We start from the raw sequence: 18,391 nt of genomic DNA on the forward strand, positions 1-18,391 counted from the left end.
TGTGTTTGCTGGAAAAAAAAGAAAGGAGAAATGGTCCAAACAAACTATATATTTTTTTAACATTAACAGCAGTTGCTTCCGTGCCTCTCCCATCTCCCAAAAGCAGGATCTTTACTTGACAGTAAAATTGAAATAAAAGAGCTTGGATCTCCCCAGTGTTTCTTAGGTTCCTGTCTATGACTGCAGAAGTGTATTATTATGAACAATACAAACTTGGTTGTAAGTCTCGCCTGTTTTGACAGCAGTTTGATTCATAAAATCCCCTGTTGATGCAGCATTGCCTTATGTATTGATAAATTATTCAGCTGTTTTATCAGGCAAGCTATCATCAGTACGCTGGAATAGGCTGAATCTCCTACTGTAGAATAAACTTAATCAAATGATGTAAGTAATTAAAACAAATGCTTTTTTTTTTGTTTGTTTGTTTGCTTTCTTCTAAGTGTCAGCAGTGGGAGATAGTTCCAGTCTAGCTACAGATGAGACATCGATGGGCAGCAATGAGTCTGTATCATCCCAGTCATCGTCAGCCTCGGCTTCAGAGGTGCCAACAGAGAAGAGCGAGCATGTCCCACTTAGTGCCACCCTCAGCTCAGGCAGCAACTCCAGGTGAGTGGTTCACTATTGAAGTCCTAGATCAATATGTGACTGTGCAGCTATTGATTGTGAGGAGAGTAGAGCCATGAATGAATCGGTATGGTTTAGATTCATGGATTGCAAATGGAACGGAAATATTGGAATTTAATATTTTCACAGTATCCACAGTTAAAGATATACTATGCAGGATTTTCCTAACGAAATGTATGGACTCATACAGAAGTTATCCCTCTCAATCATCACTTATGACAAGGGTTGGGTTTCATTTGGGTTTTTTCTGACACCAGTGCTTAAACAATACTTTTAAAATGGTACCGGTGCCTGAACTGATACTTGTTTTCAAAATGAAGTGCAAAACTAAGGTCAACGATGTGAAAGAATGACTATTTTTTATTGCAAAGGCAGATATGAACTTGAAATTGAACAATTTATTACCTCTCAACAGTTAAAAGTATACTAAAATATATAAATATGAATGAATATAAAACACTTTTCACAAATTCACAACACATTCACATAATACATAAAAACCTAACCCAACTACAATAATTTGACACTAATTAACCATTACAGTTATTCATTCATTTATTTTCCGTATCCATTTATTTTGTTGGGGGGTCATTGGGGGTCTGGAGCCTATCCCAGCTGACCGGGCCGAGAGGCAGGGTACACCCTGGACAGGTCACCAGACTATCACAGGGCTGACACATAGAGACAGACAACCAATCACGCTCACATTCACACCTACGGGCAATTTAGAGTCACCAGTTAACCTGATGTACATGTCTTTGGACTGTGGGAGGAAGCTGGAGTACCCGGAAAAACCCAGACTGACACAGGGAAAACATGAAAACTCCGCACAGAAGGCCTCCCCCACCCAATTGTTGAACCAGGAACCCTCTTGCTGTGAGCTGACAAGGCTAACCACTGCATCACCATACCGCCTATCTGCCACAGTACTAATAACAGCAAAATAAATTCTGAGTTGTGGTCCAGATTTGTCCCACTTACTCAGGAGAGACTCAGCAGCCAGACATTTCTCCATTATCTGTTTATGAGCAGCTGATATTGTCACCGCAGCGAGAATAGCTGGTCCACCTTAACAGTCCACCTCAAGTAAGTTTGGTCAGGTTCCAATGGGAGCTAACCTCTCGCTAACTTCGGGGCTAATCCCATTCACTTTAATCAGCAGGTGGCAAGACACAAGGAACTTGGCTTGAGTCTTGAGGAGTTATAGCATTTATTCACTGACAAACTGCACACACATTCCTCATTCATGTATTTAACCTCATAGTATCTGCTTTAGTTGCTGCAGCGTCACTGTTAAGCATCACACTCACACACACGCACTCTCTCCTTCTGTCTCGCCACACACTTGCCACGCACACAATCTGGAACCGAAATGAGGCACCAAAATCTGCGGTGTGATTCAGTCAGGTCGGTTCTGGTTGTATAGGGTTTCAGTACCTAACCCTACTTATGACTCACTTAAAGTGTGCGACTCTGCCCTCTTTTATGTGCTTAAAACATTCATGGGCGTGTACCCCTGCACTCAGGCGAGGTCAAGGCTGTATAAAAAGTTAGCGACTAGGTGCCAGACCATGAGCAGCAGGCATCCAAGAGACACAGTGCTGCATATATGCAAATCGAGCAAGACAAAACACCAAACGAGAGTGAATCAGACGTTTTTAGCTTTTGCTGATGAGCAGACAGTAACTAGCAATCCTGCATAGTGTACCTTTAATGTTGTTTAGAGGCTAAATTAATGCTTTGTGTTTAGAGTCCTTTAACTCCATCAAATCATTGATATCACACTGACATGCATGGTCACTAGTGTTTCATCCGAGCATGTTGTAATTAGCTGGTTTTTAGCCTGATAATCAGACATTTCATTTCAATTCATTCATTCACTACATGAGTCACTGAACATATTGAAGATGTAGGCGGAGGCTCATAGGTTTGGAACTAAGCTACACACAGCTGTGACTTCAAGCAAGAGCACTTTCACTACACAGGCAAACTACAACTGCAGTATGAAGCCATTTCTTTATTGTGGGGATCGTTAGTTTTTATGTGGTTGCATTCTGTGATGGCATAATTATCATTATTGTGATTATATGAGTGACAGTAGTAATGCTCAGAGTGTTATTGGCAATCTAATTTGTGTTAGGAGGGAATTTGATTGAGATTTTTGGTAACTTTAATGATGACCTGAACTGCTAGTTAGTTCGTTATGTTTCCTGTTGCAGCAGAATAAAATGTTGAGTAAATTCTCCCCACAATAACAATCAGCACACACGAATAAGAACCTGAAAATAGTCTCTCTTAAATCTTGTTCCCTCTTCCCCGGGAGATTATTAAATCGGAAATGCATCTTGCCCTCATTGTAGAATGACTGGTTGAATAAATTTTTACTCCTGTATAGCATCACAGCAGTTACACAGCGCTGCACTGTGTGGTTGCGGCACAGTTCCATCTCTTTCACCCTGATAAAGAGTATTTAGCAAAGAGAAACTATTATTAACAAACAAGAATCGATTTTTGAACATTGTGAATTGACTCAGAATTGCAGCTATAAGCATCTCAATTCTTGAATCCTTTCGAGTTGATACAAAATGAGACAATAGATTAATCGATAGTGGAATTAATGTACTGGATGGAAAATGCTTCAACAGTTTGGTGCTCTGCCTCTTTCTGGCTTCTCCTTTCTGTCCTCACTCTCTCTACTAAGTCCTTGGTCCTTTTTGTTGTTTCCAGCCCATGGCTTGTCTTGAATGCTGATGTGAGAGATGAATTATTGGGTTATGCTGCAGATGTTAGACTCTCTGCTGTGTCATGTCTACAGATTCACCTTGAAATAGACTTTTTCCTCATTCACTGTCCCCTTCTCCTTCTCCATCAGCTGAAAAGAGCTGTAAAATAAAAACAAATCCACCTCACAACTTGACAGAGGACAATGTGATTCCTTTCTCACTTTGACCTCTGTGGGTATGTGCCCACCTGCGTGTGTAGGCATGTGCGTATCAAGCGATTTCTCTAAGTTGCAGGATTAGATAGACAAGGCTCCACAGTATTTTACTTATGTAACCAACTCCTTTTTTTTTTTCTTTTTTTTTTTCCTTTTTTCCCCTGCGGGTATTTTTTTGCACTTTCCCACATATGTGGCATCATGTTGGAGGACGGAAGGAGCAACCAGGAGGAGGTCGTAAATCTCAGCTCTTATTTGTTTGGGAGACAGGTGGCCGTGCGTTGGCCGTGTAAATCGTATTGACATTGGGGAGATATTCATCTTGTTTACCCTTATAGCCGCAGCCCCTGTCCCTTTATGAAGACTTGCGCCATATGTCACAGGGTGTCGCCCTGGCTTTGTTCACTCATAAATCTTAGCATGTGAGATGGTGGAGACCTGTTAGCACAGCACCTCTCTGGCCTGGAACCCAGGGATTCGGCTTCAGTCCTCGCCAAAAGGAGCAGTGGGGAAGGCAACTGTTAGATTACTTCCAGCCACTCTCAGAAATGTATTATCTGCACTCTGGTGTGCTCAGAAGTGCACCTGGAAAACAGCACATTTTAGTTGGTTTCCTGCAGGATGGCTGCAGCGAAATCTGCCTGGTCATACGCAAATGCATCCTGACTCACTATATCATGCAATGACTCTATGTGGACTGTGGCATGATTTATCATCTCCGTCATTTTCGATGTCTTGCCTCATTTCTCCTCTTCTCCCTAAATTCAGTCACAGCTTCTCCCAGTGGTACTGTTGCCTCAAGTCCTGCCCAATGAGGTTACATTTTTTGGCCACTTTGCCTTCCTCTCCCCCTGCCCTACCTCCAGCACTCTATGCTTCTCGCTGGCAGACAGCTGCAGATCATAAAATGGTGGATCAGAGCTTATTTCCTGCCCACCCAAACTGGCGGTGGCTGGGCGGGCAGTTTGGCTGTAGGTTTGATCCCACTTTCTACTAGAAACACTATTAAATCCTACCACTGCCCTTCTTCCTTTAATAGAAAGACCGTTGATAGCCCTGATCATCCCCGTGTTAGCTTCACGCCAGGATCAACAAGGCCTGGATGCTGGAGGGTGAAATTCCTGCAGTAATGAGAAACAGCAGTCCACTCTTGTTGATGAATTTCACTGTGCTACTAACCTGGCAGTGTGTGATAATCGGCGATAACCCCAATTGTTAAGATAATAAACTAAGAGACCTTCAGTTGCAGCTCACTTTGGAATTTGATGCTTTTTTATGTATATTTATGTCAATTCCCTTGCATATTATGATATACAGGATATGCCTATAAAATTCCTCACAACATGATATTCTTAAACTTGTCACTAATAAACTTGTTACAACCAAACCAGCATCTCGAGAGGGATTTTCATGCGGGCCTCACATACAGTGAATTTTCCCCATTTACTGTATTTAATCATGTTTACAGAAGAAGCTTAGCTAGGCCTGTGATGGGTGAAAACAACGGATGAGCAATTCAAAGCTTGATGCTATTTTTGTTGAAGAGAAATGGCAAACGATTTCCCTCGGTTTGGCTTAGCTATAATTGTGAAAGCAATTTTGGGATGAATCCATTTACCTCTGGTACATTTAACAAGTTTCTAGGGCAGCCATGTGGCATTCACTGATTTTCCCCAACTGTTTATTCTATAATTATTTAGATATCTGTTTATTTAAAAGATCTTCACAGATCTGTATAATCCTCTTTCAACTGGAAAAAAACAGCGAGATATGTTAACTTTTCTTTATGTGCGTGCATGCATTTGATTTTATGGCATTCAGGTGTTTTGTGTGTATCTGAGTGGGTTCACCTGCAGGTGGGTGAAATGTTGGTGCTCCTCTGCTCTCCCTTCTTTTGGCTGTGACCCAGGCAGACAGTGGTTGTGCCTGGGCCCAGGTTAATGAGTGGATTTGCTGCACTGCAGCGCACTATCCCCCCATGCTGATGTGGAGCAGCTGAGCACCACAGTGGCCCCACACTGCTGCAGAGCTATAAATCACCCACAGTCAGGCCAGACCCGAACGGAACAGCCACCGCTGGGGATGGACAAGCGCACTGAGAGCGAGGCAGTGGAAGAAATGGAGGGAGGAAGCGATGCAGAGGAGGGAATGAAAGCATGAGCCCGGTGCTGCGTGCTCACCTATGTCCACACAAGATCCCCTACCATGTTCCCCCCTTAAGGCTGTCTCACTCTCTCCCTTCCACCAGTGCCAACGTAACCACTATTCACAACATCCTCTCAACCTCCAGCCCCTCCCCAGCTGCTCCCTCTAATTGCCTTTATTAACGTCTCTATGGGAGCGGCAGCTAGGAGCAATTTGCTCATTATGTACTGTATTAGCACTGGCCCTGGGGCAGGCATGGAACACAGAGGGATGCCTGGCTTAGACTCCTGCTCTCCTCTGCTCCACTCTGCCTTTACCAGGACCCCTACCTCCATCCTGTAGGTCGACCATACACTCGTTGGCCCTTAACAGCAGCCAGTGTAAAGCACAGCTACAACTGTAAAAGATAAAGCTTATGGTGAAAGTGTGGGAGTGTTATTGTTTGACTTAACACATACAGAAGTTAAAAACATTCCTGTAGGAACTGAAGGTGCACGTATGGGTGACAAATTAAAGGAAAAAGCAGCATAAAGTGGGCCACCATAAACCTTCTGATCAGCTTCAACACACTGGCATAGATTCTACAAATATCTGGAACATGAAGACCATTTTTCCAAAATATATTCCCTCATTTGGTGCTTTAATGTATTAATATTACTTTACATTCAGAAGTATAATTATATTATCAATGGGGTTCACTCTCAGGTTTGAATTACAATTTGACTTCTGGTTGTTCTCAGAACACAAAAGCAAACAACTGGCCCGTGTATGAATATTCCTCCTGAATTCAGACGTTATGTTTAATTCATGACTGTTTGCATCCCTCATTCTGAATCCACCCTGTTGGCGTTTCACAGATACAGTCAATCCCAATTATTTCGCCTGAGAAGTTGCTGTTAGTCTGGCCTGTTTACTTTAGACAGGCTGACAGGTTAGGGTTGAGTCAGTTAATCTTACAATGATGTTCCTAGTTTGCTTGCGTTATGCGGCACAAGAAGTCTCAAAATTGTGAAGGTCGAATATATGTCTGTGTTTGAGTTTCAATTCTAGACCTACAGATAAATAAATCAAAGTTGCTCTTGATGACTACCTTTCAGATTAATATAGGACCACTGTCGAGAGTCAGTCTTCTCGAAGGGGCTTTTTGGCAGATGGAGTGGAATGGATTATTTGATTTATGGAAGCCTGTTGTCCTTGTTATTGGAATGAATGTACAGCCTGCACACATGAGAATTCAAAGTGCGAGTCTCTCTGCGTATAGCTGCTGCATAGCAGAGTGAAATAAAATTGAATAGTCGTTCCTTTTTTGTCAAGTTTGATGTGTGATATATCATCAAACTATCATTTCTATGCTGCACGTTGATGTTTTCTCATGACTCTACTTGACCTAAGTTTGCAGTGATTTCATTTATCTTCATCTCCGATTGTGTAATTCTCAACTTGACAGTCTTCTCGTGACATCTGGAGTCAGCTAGTTAAAATTATGGTTGTGGATGGTGTCGAAATCTGCCACTCGCAAACCTCGCTACACCCCGGTGCAATTTTTGTTTTGAATTCCCACCCTCACAAGTGCTGGATTGGTGTAGAAATGTATTCTCACCTTGTCTCCATAACAACAGGTTGCTCAATTTAGCTTACCTGTTGCTCTGATACCACCACTTTCAGTAGTTGCTACCAATACTAAACAATCTAACACTTGACAATGCTGCATCTGTTTGTCGTGGCAAACATCTCCCCTTCTCCGCTTTGCTAAAAATCCAACAGGTTCAGCATTTTTTAACATGAGGGCCACATTCTTGCTGCCTTCTGTGTGTTTTCTTCAGTTTTCTATCAAAAAGACATGGTGGTAGGTGAGGGGAAAACGCACGCTACAGTCAGTTCAGGGCAAATATGCTGTGTTTTCAGTCAATATACAGCACCATAGGATCTGTGGTGAATAAGGGTTTTTTTTTTTTTTTATCTGCAGGGCCCCCGCAGCAGGAGCCTCCTGGTCCAGCACTGGAGCCTCAGGAGAAAGCCAACCTGCTTCCACCACCGCTGCCTCTGAAAAAGACAAGCCAGAGGAGAGGTGAGACAGTGTCTCCCTCTCTTTCAACTATTTGCCTATTTTCCTCCCAACTGGATTTAATAATTGCAGTTGACTACTTTTTTACCCCTCTCTTTATCTCTGTTTCGTTTAGTCATTTTCACACTCACATATTGGCTAAATGTCACACTCTGGGATTCTTTCACTCTCTCAGTTTTCCCTCACTTGCTCCATTACTCGCTTGCTCGTCTTATCTTGCATGTTCACTCAACAGAATCACCAACTCCCTCACTCGTCTAACATCTACTTGCGGTCTTGCACATCAATATTTTCCCTGACTTTCTCTTAATGCAACACAAGTATTGCCTGTAGCAGGGGCAGCAACCTTCTCCCCTTTCAGTCGAGCCCCAGATACACACACAGGTATCTGAGCGAAGCGGATGGGACCGCGTATTCAGGCTGCCCATTACACTGATCTATTGCTCTGCTTGCTTGAGACTAAATGATGAATTCATTTTCAGTGCTTTCAGATGTTACCGAGGAAATTGTAAACAGCTCGGTCATTCTGTGGGCAATCCATTAATGTTACTTTCATAGAAATACAAATCCTCATTTTTTCCAAATGCGGTTCCACGAGAGTGCATTCTTTCGATTCTGAATTCAGAAACTCGGCTGAACATTGTTGTATTGACAACTCTGTGACCACAAACTTTTTTTTTCAGTTTGTATATCTTCTTTCTCCTCTCTCATCCTACATTGTTGCTGCTCGGCAGAAAGAATATGAAATATTTATCAGGGCATCGTGTGTTGAAGGCACAATTTCTACATGGTAATGTTGCTGGCATTTGAGATAGCGGTTTGCAATGGTGGGCAAAACAACCTTTCTGTGGAAAACGTTTTTTATGTTTTCCGAAGCGCAATGGCATAAATACGCCTTTTTACTAACGTTTTCAGAGCGATGAATATGGCTTCTTTGACGGCGCTCTTTTACATCAAACTGATTTAAAATGCAGCTTCTAAGCTCACAAATGTGGATTTAAAAGCTGAAGCACCGTGGAGAGAGATTTCTATTCTACCTCTGTTTGTGTGCAAACCTACTTTAGAATCCCCCCGCCACTTTTTAATTATCTCACCATAGATGGTTGTCTGCTGTGCGGACCTGATGTGTGCCTGCCTTTTCGGCTGCACAAAACCTGCTACAAACAGCGCTGCATCTCATTGTGTTTGTGCATGTACACGGGTGCACGTGGGTCTGTTTTGACTCACACGCTAGTCTGTCTAGACTGGAGATAGGGCAAGACAAGAGTGTGTAGCGGCCCGGAATCTCTCTTAGTACTTTTGCTTATATTCCAGCCTGGCCCATTTCTGCTGTTTCAGGCTAGTGAGTGAATGAACAAGCAGGCCTCGGGCCCAGATTGAACTGTGCGGTAATCCTCCCCAAAGCTCCGCCAGCTCACTGATTGCCTTCATTTTTCAGTGTCACCAGCAGGAAAGCCAAGGCAGTGTACCCATGTGAGGCTGAGCACGACTCTGAGCTCTCCTTCCAGGTCGGCGCAATATTCAACGCCGGTAAGTGTTATCGCCTACACCAGTCGCTCACTCAGAACCAGCCCTGGCATATTGGATTTGGAGGAAAACCGAACACCCAATCTGATCTTCAATCGAACAGAGAGATGAGACGAGGAGAAGGAGAACGGGGAGGGAGGGCGAGGGAGGGGGCCAGGAGACACAGATTTTCTCTTCAGTGTGTCTGGAAGAGGCTCGACTGAGCTTTAATCACTCTCAGAGGAAATGAGGATTTTGTAGTTGGTATTTTTTTTGCCTTTTTTGGTTAGACACAGATACTATAGATATGCTATGGTTTTAACTGAGAAATGTGGGGATGTCTTTGATAAGATCCCACAGTGCTTTGCAGTTTCTTGTTTTTGCTTTTTTCCTGCTTAAAAGGTGAGATCACATCTTTTTTGACATTGTTAGCCTCCACTGTCCTGCAAATATAACCAATGCGATCCATCAAAGGTCTAATGATCAAAAATTAGGATCTAAATGTCAAAATCTGACAACTTTCATTAATGAATAAGGATAAGACAAACTGAAACCTCGCCTTAACCTCTATCTACTCTACATACAATATTTCTTGTTATGTTGCCTGCACATTAAAACATCAATATTTGATTGTTGGTTGAAAGAGTTCATGCCAGGATAAATGCCTACAATGGCAAAATGTAATTTACTAGAAAGTCGATTTCCAACTCATATTATCTGAATAATAATAAACATAAAATTAATTTTCAAAGCTAAATTAGGTTATGTTCCAGAGGCCATTCCCTTTATCTGAATTTTAATTTTGAAGTTTTGCTTAGTAAAAGTATGACTGAATGATCTCAACTTAAATCTTCACTTCCACATGCAGAGTTTGGAAGGTTTCAGTATAGTTTTGCTCATAGTCTGTCTTTCCGTCATCTCGTGAACAGGCTTCAAATGAAGAGACAGCCATGCAACATAAATATTATACGACGAGGCTCTCCTTAACTAAACATCTGCAGTATCTAGAGGACCCTTGACATTTTGCATATTTTGCTGCACTGTTCAGTTATTTCTAAATGTATTTGCCTTTTCTTTTCTTTTTTTAGCCTGAGCTATGTGCATAACAAATGTGCAAAAGGTCAAGAGGTCTGAATGCTTGAGCAAACACTGTACATACAGTTGGTCTAAAGAAAAAAAAATCAACATATGTCTATGTTTCCTCACTCTTAAAACTGAAAATGTAACTTTGCCTCGCTTATTTATTTTCTTAAAGGTGCAGTCTGTAATAATTGTTGGCTTGGTTTGGTTTAATTGTGTCATAAAACAATTTCTATATGACATAGTCAGTGTTAACATGGACACAACTACAACAAAACAGATAAGGTTCTTAGTTGTACTTATTAGAAAAGTGCAGTGAATGTTGACAGAGGTTGTCCTTCCATTTAAGGACATGCATTAGCTTTATTATGTGTTGACTAAAGAATGAAATATATAATATACATGTGACGATAAAACCCCTAAAAATAGCAGTAAAAACAATCGATGTTATTGTGCTCTGATAGGAGTGGGGCTGTTTGTTTATCAGCTGTCTCTCAGTTTGATGAGGACGAGCTGATGTTTAAACACCTTTAACAACGTCAGAAAACATTAATAATGCACAATGAGTTGTTTTGTTGTGGTTGCCCTTCTATTAGAGGACCTGTCAGTCAATTTAGGAGTAAAAGCACGTTTGAATCCCGCTTTGAATTTTAGTGGCGGGTCAACTCTTTTGATTACACCTGTATAAAAGACTCGGCTTTTAAGTTCCTTGTTCATTTTGTGTTTAATTAACACACAATACAGTCTGGGTAAACACATTTCATTGTGTCCTGTGACATGTTACACGAAAAAAAAAAAAAAAAGAAGTATTGAATTAGTTTATATCTTGATTTTGCCTCAGAAGTTCTAACTGACAATATATCCATGCAATAGCTGACTTGCGAATGCACTCAAAATTTTAAATTGGCTCACTTTTTTGGCAAATCATGAATCCTGGGAGGATTTTGAGGAGGCATGCCACAGAAATGTTCTGTGCCTTGACACATCTGTCATAACTAAACGGTTTGCGAGAGCTCTGCTTTGCTGCTGAGGTTAAGCTCATGGTGAAATTCTAGAAAAATGGGATCCAAAAACAGACTTGAGATGTACAGTAGAGATAAAAATGACTCACAGTGGAGTTTAGTGTAACCTCGTAATCACTGTATCCTCTGCAGACCTGCGCTCTGTTTGCTCTGACATATGCACCATGCACGCGCTCTATACTCAACGGAGGCTCTGTGTCCTCTGTCTGTCCCCCACCCTCACCCTCCCTGTGCTGTTGTACCCCCCCCCCTGGTGACACTGTGTCCTCTTCCTGCAGTGACCCAGTCGAGAGAGCCGGGATGGCTGGAGGGGGAGCTGGAGGGAAAGAGGGGCCTCATCCCTGAAAACTATGTGGAGATGCTGTAGCCCCCCGAATGGAAAATATTTATGGACAAGCTATCACCTCCACCAGGAAAAAATATGCGGAGATGCATGTGCCTCCACTCTCCACCATAGAGCCTTTTTTATCCAAACCCCTGAATTCTCTCAAGCAAGTGACAATATGTTATTACTGGTGGAACATTGTTGATACACGAGTATATGCATTTTTAGGCAATTTTGTGATGCATGTGCAAGAAATGTTTCTTTGATTTTACTTTGGTCAAGTATACACATGGATTTCAGCATCACAGAATGGGTTTGCACTTACAATATTCTGCTGTGTACAGAGATGCTGTAGCCTCTAAACATCCAGGTAACTTTGTAGCAGCACCAGAGAATGTGTGTCTTTCTATCCAACGCCTCACGCTCTCCTCCAGTTATACATGGTATCCATGAGCTCCCCAAGTCACAGAACCATCCTCCGAAACCACAAGGATGAACGTCAGCACTCAAGTCACTGCTACCAGTTTTCGTTCAGACATTTTGCACCAAATCCAGCAGCTTTAGATCCTCTTGACAATGATGCATAGTTTGTTTTCAGCTTTTAAAAAGATTAAAGATACTGTACTTACCGTGCCTTAACCATCAGAACACCCAGTGTAGATGTATGTACGGGTATGTGTGAAAATGAGTGTTACTGCTTTCACTTTTAAAATGTTTTTGCATTTCTTGTCCTTTTAAAAAAAAAATTGGATATTCAAAATGAGGCACATCGCTATTGTAATTTTATTTTATTTAACTGGCACATTCATTGATTGCATGACTTTTGAATTTTAACTACACTCTGTACTGTCTTGTTCTTGGTGCACTCCTTTACAGCAACACAGCGAAACGCCTCTTTGATGACCGAGGAGCCTCTTGTGTTTAACACTAGCATCAGACAGAGTCAGACAGTCAGCCAGAGGTAACTTTAAACAGATAGTGATTGAAACCAAGTGTTTTTCCTGTTAAACGTTCTGTTTGTTTGTTTTTTAAGCTTATTTTTAACGTTGCTCAGTTCGTTTTCTGAGTATAGAAATGAGACACTCCCACAAAGTTGAAATTTTAAGTTTTATCTTCAGTGATTGGAAATCCGTTTTATCATCAGTAACACCACAAAATGCAGTATTTCAAAGTTTTACATCCAGTCAGTGTATATAACCTAAACACTGAAAGAGTTTTAAGTGCCAAGTATGTTTTACAGGTCTCCGTTAAGTGATGGACATGTTTTCACTCGGGTTTGGTTTTAGTATGTTCACATGTCCTATTACAATTCATCCCTCAGCTGTTCAACATGACACTTTAATTTCTCTGAGAGCTTTGGTTCAGCAGACTGTGTTTTCAGTTGCGCTAATTTAAGACATTGATTTATGATGTTTGTAAAGGGCCTTGTCTTCTTTCATTTTTATATACCTTTGGGTATCCTCTTGATCAATGTTAAACAAATAAAGATTTTTTTTTTGTTCTTTACTGTATTATGTATTCTTGGATGAAATAAATGTGGTTAATGCTAATTTAAAACAGATTGAAGTCTTATCAAAGCATTTATTTAATAGTCAAAACAATCTTATCCCAGGCACTGATTTTATGTACAGTAGTTCCATTAAACGCATTAGACAGTGAGACATTTGTTTTCCAAAATTAGACTGAAATATCAACTCCGGGGACGCAAGAAAATTAAGGAAAGCACTGCAGCCGCTTTTATGGGCACATTTTGTTGACTGAGAGATATAATAACTGTCAAATTTGTATTTGGGGAAATTCACCAATGTGAAATCTAGCACTCTGTCTAATTTTGTGATGACTCATCTATTGTGTCACTGAGAAGGCCCACAGTTTCCCACAGAGTCTAAGAATAAAGTGACTGGTGAAATGAGGATTCATTCTGCAGCCTGCACAGTTACAGTGGGCCATGTAGTGTAATGTTAGCCTTCCTCTTTATATTGACCTGCGCTGGTCCATCGGACTAAAAGCCACTTCCAAAATAACTTTCCAAGAGAGGATTTAAAAATAGATGCTAATCTTTCACAGAGGAAAACACACACTAATTTACCTCCCTGATCCATTAACATCTCAGCCTCACGCATGTTAATTCTTAGACTACATCTGTGTAATTAATTAACACGCCAAATGGCCTCCAGACCGGGAGTGTTGGCCTCAGTTATATAATTACTGACAGTCCACCACCACACTTAGACCTCCAGTTAGTGTGTGGCTGCGCTATTTAGAAGCATAAACACACATAGTCTGCTTTGAAAATACCAAAGGTTGGAGCCGTGGTTTCAGTGCGACACATATGTCCAGCAGCTCCCTGAAGCAATGCAATGATTACATAATGAAATGAGGCAGAGCTAATGAGATGGGCAAAAATATTTCCCCCCACTATCACCCCCACCACCATCCACCACCACCACTATCCACCCCCGGGGCCCTTCATCATCATCTTCCCTCTGCCAGAATACTGCTGAATCATAGAGACATCCACCCTGCCTGCCTCTCACTCTGCTTTGGACTGTCTGTCAGAGAGCGTGCCATGTTGCTCTATCTGCCTTCCTTTTTCTTCTGCCTACCTGTCTGCGTCTCAGGAGGATTTTAAAATCTGTCTCTCTCCTCCTTTCCTCTCCTCCTTGCCTTCATTCATTTTCCTTTTTCCTCTTCTGCTCCTCAGTCAGCGCTCCACTTCTTCTTTGGTCTAAATGTAATTTGTTTATCCACTTATTTATCTTTCCTCCTAAATGTGTGAATATGACTCAGTGAACATTTGTAATCTGCCTGTGTGTTGTCTTAAAGCAGTAGTTTTCAACCGTTTCCTTGTGAAGGACCTCTGAATTGATACACATTAGGTCATTGACCTCCATTTGATAAGATCTGGCTTCAGGAACCTCCATCTGAAAATATTTTGGTTGTTAGATATGATTAAGATCCGAATTCTTTACTTGTCAGCTACAGTTGAGGAGATCACCGTGGAGGAAGTTAAACCTATGATCAGAATAGTCACTATTATGACAAAGGCCATAGGTTCTTTTTCAACATTTGAGGACACACACATGAAGTGAAGGTTCAGGGGGTCCTCCTCCAAGAAAATCTGAGCATCAAACACATAATTTCCTGCATTCTTGTGTGCCTTTTCTGCATCAGTATATGGAAATGTCATGCAAATGTCATGGTACTTTTGTTTCAACTTGGCATAGTTGCTTCATCTTTCTGTTTTATGGCAGATAACAACCATTGTAGACAACCATTGCTTTTAAGGTTGCATGTCCTCCTAAGACCCTGTGTCCTCATTTGAGGACTTCACGTCAGCTTTACTTTGGGTGTACTTCATTCTACTTAACTTTGACCTATTGTCCTCATTGATGGACACTTTTTTGTCCCATCTATTGGCCCTGGTGGAGCAATGAAAAGACGACAACAGCGAGGTGATGCCTCGCTGCAGCAGTTGCAGGTTCGACTCCGGCTTGTGACCATTTGCTGCATGTCTACCCCCCCTCGCTCTCTCTCTCTCTCTCTCTCTCTCTCTCTCTCTCTCTCTCTCTCTCACCACATTTCACTCTGTCCTGTACATTTAAGGCAAAAGCCCAGAAAAATTATCAAAAAAAAAAAGAAAAGATTTCCATCGGTGAACATGTGGAAGGATCATTTGCACAATACACTAATCCATGTAAAAACAAGATGGCAGTCACCTCTGCCAAGTCAGTCTTTAGCTAATCTCAACACTAAATGGACAAAGTCCAAAACCTGCTCATGTTGTACTGATGAAAACTTGTTTATTTATGATAAATAATGTTTGCAGTTTGATACGGACACTGTTAATTTGGAAGTACTCGTTTGAGGACTTAATTATCGTTGACGATGTTTAGTTTTTTATACTTATCAGGTCCTATTGATCCCAAATAGCTAGGAGAAATTAGAAATGCAAACCAAACTAAAGAGCGGGTCCTAAGAGGATATTGCAGCCCCTCTACTTTACCAAAGGCAGTGTTACATCTATGAGTGGAGTTCTTTGGCACCTACAGTACATTGTGGTTACATGTATAGTGAATTAAATAAACCTGCCTGGAACTCCCCAAGGACCCCTGGGGGTCACTGAATCCTTGGTAAAGAACCACTGTCTTAAAGGAATACTTCACCTGCAAACTAATCATTTGTGTATCAATAATACACACCGTGTTACTTTGACTTTGTGAAGGAAACTTTGCTTTTCTCACATGCCTTCACAATAAACAACGAATAAAAAACAGAAAGGATCCATGTTAAACAGCCAAACCAAACATCTGTTTACAAACTCTCCCACAACTCGCGCAGTATAATCCAAGTTTAATTTATCCAGTTATTTGCTCAGTACTTCCCAAATGTGCATTTTCAATGAAACCTGACTTATTCAAAACACTTCCACATGAACAGTCTCACACAGGGAGGAGTAGCGCAACTCGGGAAGTGCTGGCATTTGAATGTACACACTCTCCCAGGTGCACTTTTCATATATGGAGGTGCTTTAAGTGGAAATAGTAGTAACAATTGAGCGAAAATCCATGTGTATGGGAAGTACTAAGCATACAACTGGCTAAATGAGACCTGTGTTATACTGCAGGAGTTGTGTGAGTGTTACAGTTTTCTCAATTTTCAGATTCTGTGTTGACTAGTGGCATGTTAGAAAAACAAACTTAATGCATTCAATGTAACGGGCTGATTAAATTAACTGCAAAAGATAATTTTGTGGGCGAAGTATTCCTTTAATATCACTTGAGACTGAGGTTGTGTTACCTGTGTTGATGTCTGTGTCTCTGCAGGTGTTATGCATCAGCGTCTATCAGTCTGGGATACGATGTAGACATCAGTGTCGCCATGTCAGTATAGACTAGGTGTAGGTGTGTTTGAGTAAAAACCCAGATGGACGTTTTCATTTCTCATTTCCCAGAGTCCTGGCTCTGTGCCAGCTGTCCTCTGCCTCCCATGACGCAGTGTCCTTCAGCCCCCAAAACATAGTCCAGCAGCGTGACTCAGCTCAGATCAAAGCCTACAGCAGTTTACCTCTAACAATGAGCGAACGGCTGAACCGAGTGTCACAGATGTGTCTGAGTTTCCTGAGCGTGTGCGTCTGGAGGTAACACTAAGTTAATACATTCCTGTGTCTTCATCTGGTTCCTTCACAGTGCAAAGCCTTCTGAAATGTAATCATAATAAGGCTTGATGTATTATTGGGGGTGAAAACTGAGTGGAAATTTGGAGAAAAGTGAATTTCAAACATAAATGAGAGAATGTGGAGGGAAAAAAAAAAACTCAGCTCAGAGAGTGGGCCACAGAAGCCGCCATGTGCGCGGGCGCAGCCGTGAAATCAGCCTGATCCAATAGATTCTGTTTATCTGGCACGACTACAAGTGAAAGCAATTGGAAATCTGGGGGAGATTTGGAGAAGGCTGTGGATTCGGAGAGAGAGAAAAAAAATGAGCAAAAAAGTAATACTGTCTGCTCTACAGTCTGGCAAAGCAGGCGTGTTTTCAGATCAGCCTTTAACAAGGTTAATGGTGATTTTTCTCCACAGGCGCCGTTTTACTGTAAAAGCCTCATCCTCGCACGCTTTATCTCTGTCATTTTTACTCTCTTCTCTTTCCGTTCCTCTTTGTTCTCTTCATCTCCTCTCCCTGTGACTGCCGTACCTGCTGCTGCTCCACATCATTTCTGTTTTTCCATGCTAACTCTGTGTTTTTTGGCTCATTATCCTCCCCAGCCACCAAATGCAGCTGTTTCGAATTCACCCAGATCAAACAGCCCATTTTTTAGGGCACGTTTCCCCAGCTCCTGTCTCATGGTACGATTTTCACCGCGCGCACACACATTCACACCACACATTCATATATACATACACAAACAGACAAATTACATCAAATGATCAATTTAACAGTTTTATTAGAATCTTGCAATAGTTTTGCAAACACAAGTATGGCAATATCTGCATCAAGATATACAGTAGTAACTGGTTTTATTGGTTTATGGTGAAGGATGTCTACTGTATGTTTACTGGATAGTTGCTGAGAAATATTGTACAAAGCATCTGAGTAAAAAGTCATTTTTGGAATTGGAAAAAAAAAAGCATTTTGTATATATTCATATATTAATAAGAAATGCACTGCCATGGCTGTGGAGATATGGCTTAGTCTCTCTACACCCGATTCATCACCGTGAACAGAAAATGGCAATGACGTGACTCCACATACAGTGACGCGATAGTGTACTGTGTACCAACACATTCTGAGTCATTCATGCCTAAAAGAAGTTTATTTAGGAGGAGACAGGTTTGATGATAACGTTGCTCCCTCGAGTAGAGGGAAAGGTTTTTTTGTTTGTTTGTTTGTTTGTTTGTTTGTTTGTTTTGCAGTGGGTGTTGTTTGATGACCAATAAATAAACAGTTCATTAGTGTTGTTCCTTTAAAGGAATAGTTTGACATTTTGGGAAACAAATTTATTTGCTTTCTTGTGGAGGATTAGACGAGAAGATTGATACTACTCTCGTGTGTATGGTGGATATGAAGCTGCCTGTGACACACTCTCACTCCCAACAGACGCTCTAGGTACCCCTCCAGTGTCAGTTTTTGATGCTCAGGGATGGTGTGTCAATGTACGCTTGTTACGTTCCTGTGTATTTTAAAAAT

At 41.4% G+C, this 18,391-nt stretch overlaps 2 protein-coding genes across 8 annotated transcripts in view; both read left to right on the top strand.

Annotated features, from left to right (window-relative positions):
* Positions 1 to 13,211, top strand: part of arhgap10 (Rho GTPase activating protein 10) — a 60,896-nt gene extending 47,685 nt beyond the window's left edge. Inside the window, exons 20-23 of one of the 7 annotated variants that reach the window (XM_050045009.1) lie at positions 447 to 606; positions 7,674 to 7,775; positions 9,211 to 9,302; positions 11,659 to 13,211. In XM_050045009.1, the coding sequence (XP_049900966.1) occupies positions 447 to 606; positions 7,674 to 7,775; positions 9,211 to 9,302; positions 11,659 to 11,747 (443 nt within the window). In that variant the 3' untranslated portion in view covers positions 11,748 to 13,211. The other 6 variants (XM_050045008.1, XM_050045011.1, XM_050045010.1 and 3 more) reach the window with 6 other exon arrangements.
* Positions 1 to 18,391, top strand: part of LOC126390617 (FRAS1-related extracellular matrix protein 2-like) — a 372,466-nt gene that overhangs the window by 350,386 nt on the left and 3,689 nt on the right. The gene's annotated exons all lie outside the window — the stretch shown is intronic.

The sequence above is a fragment of the Epinephelus moara genome, chromosome 5 (assembly GCF_006386435.1).
Source record: "Epinephelus moara isolate mb chromosome 5, YSFRI_EMoa_1.0, whole genome shotgun sequence".
NCBI classification, from domain to species: domain Eukaryota; kingdom Metazoa; phylum Chordata; class Actinopteri; order Perciformes; family Serranidae; genus Epinephelus; species Epinephelus moara.